This window comes from Bombina bombina, chromosome 6 (genome assembly GCF_027579735.1).
Source record: "Bombina bombina isolate aBomBom1 chromosome 6, aBomBom1.pri, whole genome shotgun sequence".
NCBI lineage: Eukaryota > Metazoa > Chordata > Amphibia > Anura > Bombinatoridae > Bombina > Bombina bombina.
In genome coordinates, this window is record NC_069504.1 from 813,833,392 (window position 1) to 813,850,055 (window position 16,664).

General features: G+C 39.5%; 1 protein-coding gene across 3 annotated transcripts in view; it reads left to right on the top strand.

Moving 5' to 3' along the window:
- The window catches only part of IL27RA (interleukin 27 receptor subunit alpha), a 258,748-nt gene extending 243,015 nt beyond the window's left edge, over nt 1-15,733 (top strand). For all 3 annotated transcript variants that reach the window (XM_053718171.1, XM_053718173.1, XM_053718172.1), the window contains 3 exons: nt 20-142; nt 11,076-11,254; nt 14,713-15,733. In XM_053718171.1, the coding sequence (XP_053574146.1) occupies nt 20-142; nt 11,076-11,254; nt 14,713-15,210 (800 nt within the window). In that variant the 3' untranslated portion in view covers nt 15,211-15,733. The remainder of the gene's footprint in view (nt 1-19; nt 143-11,075; nt 11,255-14,712) is intronic.
- Nucleotides 15,734-16,664: the final 931 nt, after the last annotated feature.

The following is a 16,664-nucleotide window of genomic DNA, read 5'->3' on the forward strand; positions in this document are numbered from 1 at the left end:
TCTGTGTGCAATATGTTAGTGTCCGGCAGGAACCTATCTCTCTCAGGACTTTCCCCAGGAACGGTATATAATGTTTGGATGACTGCATCAACATTTGTTGGAGAGGGACCCCCAGGAAAAGTGAAAACATTTCAGACTGCAGGTATGTTTAGGATAAGCTATGCTCCAACAGTTTCTGAGTTAAAGGGATACTGAACCCACATTTTTTTCTTTCATGGTTCAGATAGAGCATGCGATTTTAAGCAACTTTCTAATCTACTCCTATTATCAATTTGCCTTCATTCTCTTGGTATCTTTATTTGAAAAAGCAAAAGTGTAAGCTTTGGAATCGGTGTTCTGTCAAGAACTCCAATTCATCAAAAACTCCAATCTGACGTCACTTCTGGTGACTCTTTTATTTTAATATCTGTTTTGCCTCTGTCTGGGGGCCCACCGCAGACTCTCTGAATACACCCTTTGCTTTGCCCCCCTTGAACCCCCCGAGGCGGAGGCAAAATAGATAGTGAAGATAGGCGATTACAGGGCTTATCTGATTGGTTGTGAATCCTGTTACTCACAGGACACGGACCAATCAGATGTATGGAAATACCAGAAGTGACGTCAGATTGGAGTTTTCGACAGATTGGAGTTCTCAACAGGTTCTGAACCAAAGATGGGCTGGCTCATATGCTTAACATTCCTGCTTTTTAAAATAAAGATACCAAGAGAATGAAGAAAAATGTATAATAGGAGTAAATTAGTTGCATAAAATTGCATACTCTATCTGAACCATGAAAGAAAAAAATGTGAGTTCAGTTTCCCTTTATGTAATCTAACATTTCTTTGTAGGCACAATGCTCTGCTTCTCTGCAGTACTTATTTAATTCTATTACACAAGGTACAGAACAATTATTTACTAGGGATGGGCGAATGTGGAAATTTCCGAATTCGAATGTTAGAACGAATGTTATTACTGAAATTTGAATTATAAATCCGAATGTTGATAAGAACGAATTTTCTTAAAAATTCTATAATCGAATGCTATTTACAGTTTTCGAATGTCACTTTCGAATTCGAATGTTTATAATTAAATCGAATATCCACATTCAAAATTTCGAATTTAACATTCTATTTAACAAATACTATTCAGAAGTTCAATAGTTCATTTGGTAGGGAGGGAATCTAGTAAATTGAAACATAATAGATAAAAATATATAATTTTGAATGTTTCTATATAGAATATTGCATAATTTGAATATTACATTTAAAGAAAGCATTAGAAATACTATAACAAATATAAATTCAAATTTTTCGAAACGAATATTTTCGAATGTAATCGTAAAATTCGAAACCGAATATTCGAAAATCGAATGTTAGAATGTTATGTAAACATTCAAAATTCGAACAAACGAATGTGTTAAAATTCGTTGAATTTTTCGAATATTGCAAAACATTTGCCCATCCCTATTATTTATTTCAGCACCCTCTTATATTCATGCAGGATCCTCCTGTTTACATTCTGCAGTTCTCTGTGATGAAAGCACTTGCTTTACTGCACACTGTATTGCTTAACTTTTATCTTGCATTTTGAATACCTTTGTTAAATTTTATAAAAAGTTCTATATATAGGGGCCAATTTATCAATGTCTGTCTGACATGATACGTTATAGCGTATCATGTCCGACAGACATCGCTGAATGCCGACAGTATACGCTGTTGGCATTAAACATTGCACAAGCAGTTCACCACAACTGCTTTTGCAATGCTGCCCCCTGCAGATTGGTGGCCAATCGGCCGCTAGCAGGGGATGTCAATCAGCCCGATCGTAAATCAGCCCGATCGTATAGGATCGGACGTATTGCAGACTGCAGCCTCAGAGGTAGCGGACCAGTTATGGAGCAGTGGTCTTAAAGGGACACTGAACCCAATTTTTTTCTTTCGTGATTCAGATAGAGCATTTAATTTTAAGCAACTTTCTTTTTTTTTTTTTTTTTTTTTTCAAAAGCTTTATTGAACATAAAATTACTGCGTATAACGCAGAATTAAAACAGTTACATATGCAACAATGTGGTTACAATGATTCCATATACATAACACAGTGTTTCGACATATATGAGTTGTAGATATATTTACCGTTCAATAGGCAAATTTAGATTGCATAGGTAAGTTATTTAAACTAAGTAAGAAAAAAGAAAAAAGGAAACAATTCAATTAAGTGAATGAGAAAATACAATGAACAATTCAAATGGATGTATGAAATGTATATTCATATGTACGTGATTCCTGCAGAAACGTAAATTGTTGTGACAGTGATTATCGGGCTCTTAAAATGACCTTCTGCTCAAGTCAAAGTAATAGGAGAAGGCATCTGGCTTGTCAGCTAAGGGTAGTCAGTGAATATGCATTTAAGAAGTGGATGTTCGGGTGGTGGTTTTGGGTGTGGGGGTCGTCTGATTAAGATATTCCTCCCACAAAAAATATATCGAGTCATAGTCGGCTACTTGTTTGTTACGAGTGAAGCGATATTTTTCTAGTTGAAGAGATTGGGTGGTTGTTTCTCTCCAGACCTGGATAGATGGAAGTGTATTGCATTTCCAGTTTTTGGGAATTAGTCGTTTTGCTGAGTTTGTCATGATGGTCAGTAGGGCTAGTCGGAGTTTGCAAGTTATTTTGGTAAATTTATTAAAGATGAAAAACCAGATGTCGAGTCTGAGACTTAGAGATAGAACTTTTTCGAATTCGACTCTGATAGCTTCCCAATATGTTTGGGCTGTTGGGCACGTCCACCAGATGTGTGTGGGAGTGCCAACGTTGTGGCAACCTCTCCAACACTCCGGTGAGTGTGTAGGGAAAATGGTGTGAAGTCGGTGAGGTGTATAGTACCATCTATATAGTAACTTAACATTCATTTCCATTACATAAATGGATGAGGAGGATTTTGTCATGCAAGTGAAGATTTTTTGCCATTCCTTAGGGGTTTGTGTAGTGCCTATCTCTGTTTCCCACTTTTGCGTGTACGAGGGAAGAGATGTGCTGCTCGGTTGCGTAAGTAATTGGTATGTAAAAGATAGAAAGCCCCTGTGTAGGGTGTCATAGATGCAGCTGCTTTCGTAACCCGTATGGGGGCGAAAAAGTAATAGCTTATGTGGATGTTTGACAAGGAAGTCTGTTAGTTGTTGGTATTTAAACCATTCTATATGTATTTTGTCCAGGATGGGGGCCAGTTCGGTTAAGGGTTTGATTTTCCCATTTTGGATGACTGTAAGGCAGGGAGAGGAGTTTATAATGTGAGGTGTTTGAGATGTTTGTGTGGGGAATGGTATTGGAGAATCTGGATTTTCACAAAGGGGTGTTAGTGGGGAGGGTACAGTTGAGATATGGTTATGTTGTTTTATGGATGTATCCCATAGTTTTAAAGTTTCTCTAGTAATTATTGGTAGATATGTAGGTAAGTTTCTTTTGGAGGGATGTAGCCAGCATTTGCTGCCAAGATGTGAAGTATTCGATAACGAGTGCTCTAGAAGAACCCATTCTTTGTGAACTGAATGTCTGCACCAATGTATTATTCTGGTGTAGAAGCTAGCCAGTCTATATTGGGTAAGGTTTGGGATCTCAAGGCCGCCCAGTTCTTTGGAGCGATAAAGGGTGGCAGTAGCTATCCGAGGTCTTTTGTGTTGCCATATATAGGAGATGAAGGATTTTTGAAGATTGTGTATCACAGATTTGGGGATTGGGATCGGTAGTGTTTGGAAGAGGTATAGTAATTTGGGGAGAAGAATCATTTTGACTGAATTAATTCTGCCTAGCCATGAGAGTGGTTTATTGTTCCAGGAGCGCAGTATATTTTGGATTGAATCGGCTATGGCTTTATAATTGGTGTCCAGTGTGACTTGCGTGTGGTGGGAGATATATACACCGAGGTATTTTATAGCGCGTGGTTGTATGCGAAAGTGAGCGAGTGCTTGTATGGCAGTGATTTCCTCCGTCTGTAGTCCAAGTGGGAGCAATTCTGATTTGGTAATATTTATTTTGAAGTTTGAAAAATTGCCGTATTGGTGTATTGTTTGAATGAGGGGGGGAAGTGAGTTTTGAGGTCGTGTTAGTGTGAGAAAGAGGTCATCAGCATATAAGGTAGCTTTATATTCCTGGTGAGCAATTTTGAACCCCTGTATGTCCGTGTTGTGTCTAATATGTGATGCTAGGACCTCCATTGCAAGGATAAATAATATAGGGGAGAGGGGGCATCCCTGTCTTGTTCCGTTTGTGATTGAAAATGGTTGGGACAAGGTATTGTTCAACTTTATTTTGGCTTGGGGACTGTTATAAAGGGAGAATATTTTTCCAGTGAAGGTCGAGTCGAAGCCAAATTGGGAAAGTGTCTCCTTCAGAAATTGCCAGTTTAGCCTATCAAAGGCTTTCTCCGCGTCCATAGAGATGAACGCGGAGGGGATATGGTTGTGAACTGCATGTTCCATTAGTAATAGAATTTTGGTCGTATTATCTTTAGCTTCTCTAAGAGGAGTGAAACCTGCCTGATTAATATGTACAATTGTTGGGAGTATTAGGTTGATGCGGGTGGCTAATATTTTAGCGTAAAGTTTGATATCTATGTTAAGGAGGGAGATTGGGCGAAAGTTAGCGGGCGTTGTAGGGGGTTTACCTGGTTTTGGGATCACTACTACTTGCGCTTCTAGCATGGATTGGGGGAACGGGTTAGTGTCCGTTACTTCATTGAATAATTGAGTGAGATAAGGGGATAGTTGAGAAGAGAAGGTGTGGTAGTACTTTCCAGTGAAACCGTCTGGCCCTGGGCTTTTCCCATTGTTAAGTGATTTTATGGCCGTGGTGAGTTCAATTTGGGTAATGGGTTTGTTAAGGGTGTTAAGTTGATCAGTTGTTATAGTGGGTAGATGTGCGCTGGAAATATAAGAGATCAGAGCTTTGGTAGGGCCTTGAGAGGGTGCATTTCTTTGAATATTATATAAGGTGGAATAGTAGTCATGAAAGGATTGTAGAATTTCTTTAGTAGTTTTTAGGGTGTGGGGACAATTAGGTGTTTGTAATTCGTTAATATAAGATTTCAATCTCTTTTTTTTCAAGGCTCTTGCTAATAACTTGCCTGACCTATTGCTTTCATAATAAAACATGCTGTTAGTTTTTGCGCGAAGTGTCTGGTATTCTATTTGTAGGAAACCGTCTAATGCTTGTTTAGCGTTTTGTAAGTCAGTCAGTATATCAGGGTTTGTAGGGGATTGTTTGTGGGCCAGATCCAGTCGGGCAAAGGTGTTTGATAGCTCATTATATTGCTGTCGATGTAATTTTTGGAAATGAGCCTTTAATTTAATTAATTCGCCCCTGAGCACGCACTTGTGTGCTTCCCATATTGTATATTTGTTGGCCGTTGAGGGGATATTCAATCTAAAATATTCTTCAATGGTGCTAGTAAGTTTCTTAATTGTGTCTGGATTGTTAAGAAGGGAGTTGTCTAGTTTCCACGTATATGATGTTAGTGGGGTGTTTGTCCATGATATGGTTAATTTTACCGCTGAATGGTCTGACCATGATGTGGGGGAAATAACGCATCTGTTGACTAAGGCTAGGGCAGGTTGATTGGTGAAAATGTAATCTATGCGACTATATGTTCTGTTAGGATGGGAGAAAAAGGTATAGTCTCGGGTGTCCTGGTGGATAAAACGCCAAGTGTCGTGGAGGTTAAGGTTTCTCAAACCTGTCCATAATACATTAGTGACTTTTTTTGATATCGCTATTGTAGGATTGGAGCTATCCTTAGTAGGGTGAATGGGAACATTAAAATCCCCTGCAACAAAGATGGGTCCTTTTGCGATGTCTATAATGCGGTTAAATATTTGTTTAAAGAAAGGGGTTTGTTTTACATTTGGGGCGTAAATATTTACCAGGGTAATAGGTCTACCATAAAGTAGACCTACTAGGCCGAGAAAACGGCCCTCAGTGTCTCTAGAGGTTTGGATATGGGTGAAGGGGAGAGACTTATGCAGTAGAATACTGACTCCACCTCTTTTTGAGGTGTTGGAGCTGTGATAGTGAGTGGTGAATGTTTTCCCAAAATATTTGGGCTCTTTGTTTTTTTTAAAATGGGTCTCTTGTAAGAATAAGATGTCTGCCTGTCTTTTTGAAAGGTCTGAAAGGGCTTTAGATCGTTTGTGGGGTGAGTTGAGTCCCTTAGCATTTTGTGTAAGAAGTGTTAGTTTACGAGTTTCATCGTTCTTATTTTTGGGCAACATAGTGTGTTTGTTGGGGTATGTTGTTTAATTGTGTGGATGAGGTCACATAGAGCACTTTACGTATATGTATCTTACAAATGTGTGGGCACATCTCTGCAGGAGAAAAACATTCATTTGACAGGTGATAACTTAAACAGTTTCTCATAACAAACATAATAACATTATTAACCATAAAAAACATTGACATATTAACCAAAAACAAAAAATCTCTCTGCCTATCATAGGTCATAACTGAGAGTAAGTTGGGGGCAGTACCATAAAGTGCCCTGAGAAGTTGACATTTTTTTTTTTTTTTTTTTAAATTATATTGAATAAGAATCCTAGAGTGGGGAAGGTGAGGTAGATAAGTCGGAGGGGTGGGTAGGAAGGGGAAAGGATAGGTGGTAAGGGGGGAGAGGATGAGGTAGGCATGATGGAAAAGGAGTTGTCAGAATCTATCTTTGCTCTCATTCTGCTAATAGCAGAAGGTTCTAAATTGCTGAGTTACAAAAAGACTAGACTAAATGATGATGACCTGTACTTGCCTTTCCCGAAGGGGCAACATTCGCCAAAATGTCCTTCTATTTGTTTAGTATTACTGAGATAGGTGTAAAAGAGTTCACAAAGGTGAGTCTTCAGAGGAGGTCAAGCCGGTAGTGGGTTGCCTTCTTGTGGTGGCTTCTTTTGCTTTGGCTTTCTTAGGAAGGGCTGTATGCCAAGACTCATTCGGATTGATTCGTCCCTTGGAGATTTGTGAGTTCTGTGGTTCAGGTAGTGATTCCATAGGTGGTTCAAGGCCAAGTGCTGTACAAAAAGTTTGAGTGTCCTCTGGAGTTTTGCAGATGACACGGGTGTTATTGCTGATGGTCCAAAGATGTGTTGGGAAGCCCCATCTGTAGGGGATTCTCTTATTTCTTAACATGGTAGTAAGAGGTGAAAATTCTTTCCTGCGTTGTAAGGTGCGGGTTGATAGGTCCTGGAAGAATTGTAAGACATTGCCTCTAAATCTTACAGGCTGAGTTTTGCGGGATTGTCGTAAGAGCATTTCTTTTTCTTGAAAGTTCTTTAAACGGATCACGTTTTCTCGTGGCGGAGCTGAGTCAGGAGGTTTTGGTCTCAAAGTTCTATGAGCTCTGACCCATAGGATATCCTCAGTATAGGAAGATTCTTTCAGATGTCGAAATAGATCTTGCAAATAAACTGGGAAATCCCTGGGCAAGACTGACTCTGGCACTCCTCTGATACGCATATTTTTGCGCCTGCTTCGATTCTCGAGGTCGTCGAGCTTATCTTGAAGAGAAAGTATGGTCTCCTGTTGAGAGATTACTTGGTCAGTTAGTTGCTGTACATCCTCTTTAATAGTTTCTTGGTTACTTTCAAGAGATTCAACTTGGAAACCTAAGGTGTGAATGTCCTGCTTTAATTCGGCCAGCTCTTCTCTAATACAGGAACGGACTATGTCCGCAATGTCCTTTTTCGATGGTAAATTTTGCAAAAATGAAGGAGAGAGTTGGCATTCAGCTGGTAAAGTTCTGTTTGATTGAGATTCCTGTGACAGGGTTTGAGGGGTTTTGTCACCAGTTTTTTGGGAAGCAGGAGAGGTATTCATTGTGTCTGAACTATGCAAAAAAGAGGACATAAGGCTTGATTTCCCTGTAAGAGATTTTGACATTTTGTCATGTTTGACATTGCGTTTAGCCGTCATGTTGGGCCAGAGATACTCGTGGCGTAACTCGTGATTCTCCTGCGCCAAGATTGTCTTATGTCAAGAAACACTTATGAGGTATATGGAGGTGTTAGAACAAGTCCTCAAAACAGGCAAAAGGATCTTGTAATCACTGCCAATAAATAAAAGATGCACAGTGGTGGTGTATTGCGGCTGGAAGGGTTAAAGTCTGTACTAGAATGTACTAGAATCACGGCAACAAATGTGTGGTTTTATCTCCAGGCTAAGTTTGAAAGTCAGGTATTGAATGTTGCTGAGGATTTATGTTTCAAAAGAGCTGCAGAGTCAGCAGAGTCAGTGGTTAAAAGCAGCAAAACTGTTATTTATTTCCTCTTTTGCACAAAGGGGTATTTGGAGTATTTGAGTTGCAGACCCTGTTTCAGTAATTAGGCATGAAAGTTAGGTTATAGTGCGCAGCTAGTCTGTGTCTGTAGCTGGTCCTGTAGTAGGCCTAATCCCCAGGCTCAGTATGTTGCAGAGGCCTGCAGAGGTCATGCAGGTGTTAATTATATATTGTGGCCAGATTACAGTTAGGGAATGTGCTTGTCTCAGTGTGGGTAGGCTGATTTAGTAGGGTTTATAAAAAGTTCTTACCCTGGAGAAAGCGGAGTTCCGGAGTAGGCCCAATCCCCGGGCTAAATTTATTTTCCGGTCCGACTCGAAAATCGGGTGCTGTTTTTCAGTCTTGGGGCCCTTCGTTTTAGATTGTGGGCCTTCCTAGGGGCTTGGTTGTGGCCCCTGATGACCAGCAAAGGGGTACATTTGTTGCCTGATGTCAGATGTGGCCTGAATTCGGCCCGGAGTGCTGGGTGTCTCTGGTCCAGGGGGAGATGAAAGGATTATCCCTCAGAGTTGTAGCTACAGGTTTTAGAGGTGCTGGGGAATGTTGTAGGAGAGTTTAGGGGCAAGGATGGTGAGGATTCATAATGATATAAGGGCCTTTACAGCGGAGCTCCGGAGTTATGCTGCCATCTCTGCAGCTGCCGGCTCCGCCCCCCTTTAAGCAACTTTCTAATTTACTCCTATTATTAATTTTTCATTGTTATCTTTATTTGAAAAAGAAGGCATCTAAGCTAAGAAGCCAATTTTTGGTTCAGACCCTGGACAGCACTTGTTTTATTGGTGGGTGAATTTATCCATCAATCAGCAAGAACAACCCAGGTTGTTCACCAAAAATGGCCTGGCATCTAAATTTACATTCTTGCTTTTCAAATAAAGATACCAAGAGAATGAAGAAAATTTGATAATAGGAGTAAATTAGAAAGTTGCTTAAAATTGCCAATTTAACAAAGGTTTATCAGACCTGATCCGACAGTGCGGATCAGGTCCGACAGACCTCGCTGAATGCGGAGAGCAATACGCTCTCCATATTCAGCATTGCACCAGCAGTTCTTGTGAGCTTCTGGTGCAACGCTGCCCCCTGCAGATTTGCGGCCAATCTGCGATGTCTGTCCGCCTCCTCAGAGCAGGGGGACAGGTTATGTAGCAGCAGTCTTCATAACTGGTGTTTCTGGCGAGCCTTCAGGCTCGCGAGGAAACAGAGGCATCAAGCTTGATAATTCGGCCCCATAGTGTCATGTTGTGTTTCTAGTTCCCTCTAATATTCTGTGCATACTGTATCTATAATTAAAGGGTCATTGTGCTCAAGGATTTTCTGCCATGCATGTAACAGAGCAGCATTTAAACATGATGAAATATTACTTCCTGAAAATTCAGTATCAGCTTTGTACTTTCTACTAATTATTCCTTGTTGATAAGCATCTCACATTTTTATTGGTGGAGAAATACGCAGACAGAAGTTAAACTAACTAGGGCCCAAGTTCTGAGAGGGGCCCATAGTAGCTAGTCTATACATATGTGTACAGAATGTGTACAATCCTAATGCACGGGAGCCTTTTTTTATTGAAGGTTACAGGTCTATCTGTCTATCTAGCTATCTATTTATTTATTTATCTGTCTATCATCTATTTTCCAAAATCATTTTACAGGACAACATATATATTATCACTACTGCTTACTACTGAGTTATCTTTGAGGGGGCTTAAAAAAAAGTTTGCACCAGGGTCTTCTGTTAAGTAGGTTCACTACTGCTCGCAGGTAAGAGGGACCCGCCACTTGGGTGGATTGGGCTATCAAGATAGCGATAGATTGCCTGGTGGGCCGCCACAGAGCCATATTACTAGCTGGGGACCAGTGTCATTCTGGGCAGAGGGAGGCCACGGAGCGACCTATACAGTGCACAAGCTGGAAAGCGCCCTTTAAATAGTATAACGTTTGTAGGTAGTTCCTATCAGGCTGGAAAACACTCTCCTTTTCAATAGTATAAAGTTTGCACAGCATATCTTGCAAGGCCACTCCTCTGCAGACCAGGCAGCCAGGAGTAAGGGGGCGTTTGCCGCTGCCTGGATGGGGACAGGTCTGAGCAGAGGCAGCCATTCAGCCAAGTGTAAGGGCCAAGGGGGGCCTTACACTTAGCTGAATGGGGGCCCCATAAAGCTAGCTTGCTGGGGGGCCTAGGAAAAAAATGTTCCACCCCTGATCCAGACAGCTCTATTGAGTTGTGTCAACCACCAGAATTCCCTAAAGAACACATTTTTAGTTCTGCTTTTTCTTGGGGCCACAATAACTATAACAAACATTTTTAGTTTTGCGTTTTCCTAGGGGCCACAAAAATTATTTCATAGGTCCACATGTGGCTCATAGGCCTCCAGTTGAGGATCCCTATTGTAGGGATCTCCAGCAGACTACTCTATTTTGTAGAGGGGGCAATGCTCTGTGTTTCTAGTAGTACTATCTAATGTTGTTATATGCTTTTTGTCTCTGGAGTTTAGTTCAATACTCTGCTTGTCTCCAGTGCTTTCTAGTGCCTGATGCATAGTGCAATGCTGTATGCTTTTCTAAATCCTCTAATGCATGGATGGCAAAGATTGGCACACTAGCCCAAGGTAGCTGACAAAATCAACTTGGTACGTGGCATGCAGTATTGCCCCTGTTTACTTCTATACTTCCTGCGACTTGCACCATATTGCCTGTGAGATATGTTTTAGATTATAGCCAATAAGGGGCAATTAGTGCTCTTATATTTGACCTGCCTTGTCTGAAAAGCTGTTTCTTTATCTACCCCTCAGATTCCACCCTATCTGCGGTCTTCTTATTCATTCTGTCTTTAAGTGGAATACTGATTTTCGCACTCCTGAACCCATACAGCCTGAGGATTTTGAAAATGTCAGCCTGTCAAAAAATTCCAAAACCTAAACTTGTTTCATTTGAGAAATATGCTTTCAGCAATGTGTATCACCCTAATGAGGTAAGAATCCCACCATGATGGGGGAAAAGGTGTTAAACAGAACCTATGTATGTGAGGAAATTAAAACTTCACTCGTTTAAAGAGACACTCAACCCAATTTTTTTTCTTTTGCAATTCAAATTTGATTAAAAACAGGGGCACTTTATTTCATCAAAATTTACATTTCACTTGTTGTGAAAAAAAACTTACCTTTTAAACTTGACAGCCGCTCCAGCTTCCCCTGGTCGTTGCAAGCCATTTCTGACGTCATAAATGATGGATGGGTCATCCTCCAATCACAGCTTCCCCCCAACGCCGTGATTGGAGGAAGCCGGATTCCTCATTTTAGACCCAGGAAGAGGCTTTGCGACGGGCGGAGGAAGCTGGAGCTGCTGTGAAGATTAAAAGGTAAGTATTTTCACAACATGAGTGAAATGTAAATTTTGATGAATTAAAGTGCCCCTGTTTTTAATCGAATTTTTAAAAAACGGGCACTTTAGCATCAAAAAATTTACATTCACTTTAAGGATGTCCTTTTAAATTTTACTTAACACTGGATTAGGTGCAACTTAGTACACATAGCTAATTTTAGCTTCTGACCATGTAACACTAATTCATTACAAGCTTTTAATACTAAACACAATTATCTACAGTCAGATAATTATACTGATTTTTGTTTTGTAGTTGCCACAATTTAAATATATACTGTATATGCTGTATTTATAAGACACTCTCACCAAAAGGGAAAAATCAAATCTACCAGGGGGACGAGATCCAATATATAAAAATAATGTGGGAGAGGGGGGTGGTTCCCTGAGACGTCACCTAATAAAAGAAATGATTTTTCTGGTTTTATAAATCCAGTGAGCGTGGCTGTTTGTTTGTTTTTCTTAAATATATTCATTCAAGGGTGATAACATTTTAGCATTCCTTTATAAAGCATGTCTTCGTTGAACTGAATAAAACTGAACAGTTTAAGTTTCAATTGAGATCATGAGCATATTTATCCAGAGGTCTATGAGTACGGCTCCACAGAGCTGAAACGCGTAAGACCTGATCTATCAGCAACTTGTTTTATTGCCTTTGCTGTTCTTAATGGAGAAATAAAGATTTTTAATTTTACAGACATGGTTCATGATTAGTGTGGCAGCAATTTTGAGGTGTGGTCAAGTCTACTGTATGGAACTCATTCCCCTAGGCATAAATACACCTCCCTTGTATATCTGATAGGCTTAACATTGTAATATTGGAAGTGTCACACATTGTGTCATTAACCTCCCACTGGCAGAGGAATGCATTTACCAGACAAAGAAGTGTGCAGGAGTGTAACAGGGGATATATGAGTGAATTATTTGCCCTCTCTCCACTCTGCAGAGGCTTAAAATATATGGAGGCCTGACTACACTTGTAATGGCTGGTTAATTGTCGCACTTCCGCAAACGGGCAAATTTGCCCATTTGCGGGAGCGAGGTAATTTAGAGCTCCACTTATAATCTAGCTATGTGTGTTACTTGCATTAATAGACTTAAACCCATGCACTGTGTGTGTTACAGGTAATAAGAGAGGTTAAATCCAGTAAAGAGCTTAAACGGACACGAAACCCAACATTCTTGTTTCATGATTCAGACAGAGCATACAATTTTAAACAACTTTCTACTTCTATGATCTAATTTGCTTTGTTGCTGCTCCTTCACTAAAGGATACCAAGAGAATGAATCAAATCTGAAAATAGAAGTACATTTGGAAAGCTGTTTTAAAATTGTATGCTTCATCCGAATGTGGGTTTCATGTTCCTTTAAATTCATGCCATGGGTTTGTTACTTGTGTGTGTTATAGGGAGATCCCGTCTCTATGTATGTTACTGGCATAAAGAGAGTTGAATATTGTGCCCTGCTCGTATTTTACTGTTGGGAAGAGATGATATGTAACTGCTTAGCCTACAGTCCAAAATTGTTTTAAAATAACTATATGACAAATGGTGCTGAAGCCAAGGTGCCAGGAATGTGCTGTCCTTTCTGTAAATGGAGCAGACAATATGGCTTCTAAATGGCTGCACTTATTGGCTGTTCATTTATTAAAAAAAAAGTGCAATAGGTCCCACCCATATTCGAAATATTCATTTCAAAATTGCTTTGGTACGTTTAATATAATACATATACATTGTTCAGTGAAGTGTTTTAAAAGCTTTAACATTTTTTTTTATTATTCAACTTTTCTATCCCTTTAAATATGCCACAGTTTTGACTTCTCTGTGCCTATTTGTCATAAACTGACAGAGGAAGGTTAAAAATTAGTGTAATTAACCGAAAAATAAATAAGGGAATGCAAAGATTTTTTTTTTTTTTTTTTTTTACACATAGGCCCATATTTATCAAGCTCCGAACGGAGCTTGAAGGGCCGGGTCTTTCTGGCGAGTTTTCAGACTCGCCAGAAACACAAGTTATGAAGCAGCGGTCTAAAGACGACTGCTCTATAACCCTGTCCGCCTGCTCTTAGCAGGCGGACAGGAATAGCCGGAAATCAACCCGATCGAGTATGATCGGGTTGATTGACAGCTCCCTGCTGGCGGCTGATTGGCCGCAAGTCAGCAGGGGGAGGCGTTGCAATGTTAAATGCAGAGAGTGTATTGCTCTCCGCATTTAGCGAGGTCCTGCGGACCTGATCCGCACTGTCGGATCAGGTCCGCAAGACCTTTGATAAATAGGGGCCATAATATTTTATTGCTTGAGATTTTGGAGAATGCATTTCAGGTTCAAATTTGTACTACCAAAAGGGTGAACAAAACACCACAAAAGGCATTTTTTTGTCTTGACTGATTATATGGTCAAAATTAGATACTTCGCAAGTAGGCAAATACATTGAAAGGTTTTTTTGTTTGTTTGTTTGTTTTGCTATTTATCTGTCTACCTACTAATCTGTGTGTTCATTGATAATTACATTTTTTAAAGGGATATAAAACCCAAAATATTTATTTCATGATTCAGATAGAGCATGCAATTTTGAACAACTTTCTAATTTACTTCTATTATGAATTTTTCTTCATTCTCTTTGTGTCTTATGTTGAAAAGCAGGGACAAATGCTTAGGAGCCAGAACATTTCTGTAGCACTATATTGCAGCAGTTTTGCAAGAATGTTATCCATTTGCAAGAGCACTAATGGTAGCACTATTTCCTGCAATGTAGTGCTCCAGAGACCAGACCTAGATATCTCTTCAACACAGAATATCATGGGAACGAAGCAAATTTGATAATAGAGGTACATTGGAAACATTTGTAAAATTGTATGCTCTGTCTGAATGACAAAATAAAAATTTTGGGTTTCATATCCCTTTAATATAACATGAGTGCATGTTAACAAAAATTGTTTATAAAGTTTTTTTTGTTTTTTATGACTGCTACTTTTTTTGTGCACACTAAATCACGTAGGTTTTTTTTCAGCAGTGACCCTACTGTTTTAAATTTTATTTCTACCTACACAGATGTTTGCCAACCCAACCATTACTCGTTTTGAATTGGAATCCAGGATCCAGGATGCATCCCTGACCCAAGACCCATCCACAACCTGTCTCAATAATCCCACTACAGCCTGCCTTCTTGACCCCTCTTCAGCAAGTCCCCTTGGCCCCAATTCAGTTTTAAGCCAAGACCCTGTCTCGGTGGGGATCCTGGACCCCACTACAGATTGGTTCCCGGAGACCTCCCCAACCTCTCTTGATGACTCTTCTACATCACAGGAGCTATCCGCAGCCTATTGCACTGATAATGACCCCAATTTAGCCTTTAGCCAAGATCCAACGACTATGTGTCCCCAGGACGCCACCACAAATTGGTTGCCAGAGACTTCTACAGATTATCACGAGGACTCCTGTACAGCCCAGAAGCAATCTTCAGTCTGCAACAAAGTTGCTAGCTCATTCATATCTGGTTATGAGAAACACTTCATGCCCACCCCTGAAGAAGTGATGGGATTTTGTTAATTATTGTATTAACCCAGTGCAATTACAGTGATGACAATATTTCTTTTAAGTTGCTAGCTATCTGCAGTATGTATATTGGGAATATATTTACAGGAGTATAAGACAGGTATAGATAGGAACTGAATAAAATAGATATGTGCAATAAAAATAGTGGATGGGTGTACAGCAAAAAGAAGGTACATTCAATGGAAAATCATGTATTGAATAAGTAATGAGTAGGGATGGGTGAATGTATTTATTTTTTAATACAAATGTTAGAGCGAATGTTATTGTAGAAATTCGATTTACATAATCGAATGTTGATAAAAAAACGAATATCTTTAGAAATTGTATAATTGAATGCTATTTACAGTTTTCGAATGTCACTTTCGAATTCGAATGTTTATAATTAGATCAAAATTTTGAATGTAACATCGATTTAACAAATACTATTCAGAAGTTAAGTAGTTCATGTGGTAAGTAATTTTGTAAATTGATGGATAATAGATGCAAATATAATAAATTCAAATGTTTCTATTTCCAATATTGCATAAATCAAATATTACATTTAAAGAAAACATTAGAAATACAATTACAAATATATAAATTCAAATTTTTCGAATTCAAATATTGCATAGTTCGAATCAAATTATTAGAAAAATTTGAATTGAATATTGCATTTAAAGAAAGCATTAGAAATACTATTACATTAAACGAATGTTAGAATGTTGTACAAACATTTAAAATTGGAAACGAATGAACAAATATTTTCTCCAACATAGGTGTGTCCGGTCCACGGCGTCATCCTTACTTGTGGGATATTCTCTTCCCCAACAGGAAATGGCAAAGAGCCCAGCAAAGCTGGTCACATGATCCCTCCTAGGCTCCGCCTACCCCAGTCATTCTCTTTGCCGTTGTACAGGCAACATCTCCACGGAGATGGCTTAGAGTTTTTTAGTGTTTAACTGTAGTTTTTCATTATTCAATCAAGAGTTTGTTATTTTCAAATAGTGCTGGTACGTACTATTTACTCAGAAACAGAAAAGAGATGAAGAATTCTGTTTGTATGAGGAAAATGATTTTAGCAACCGTAACTAAAATCCATGGCTGTTCCACACAGGACTGTTGAGAGCATTAACTTCAGTTGGGGGAACAGTTTGCAGTCCTTTGCTGCTTGAGGTATGACACATTCTAACAAGACGATGTAATGCTGGAAGCTGTCATTTTCCCTATGGGATCCGGTAAGCCATGTTTATTACGATTGTAAATAAGGGCTTCACAAGGGCTTATTTAGACTGTAGACATTTTTTGGGCTAAATCGATTGATATTAACACTTATTTAGCCTTGAGGAATCATTTATTCTGGGTATTTTGATATAATTATATCGGCAGGCACTGTTTTAGACACCTTATTCTTTAGGGGCTTTCCCAAAGCATAGGCAGAGTCTCATTTTCGCGCCGGTGTTGCGCACTTG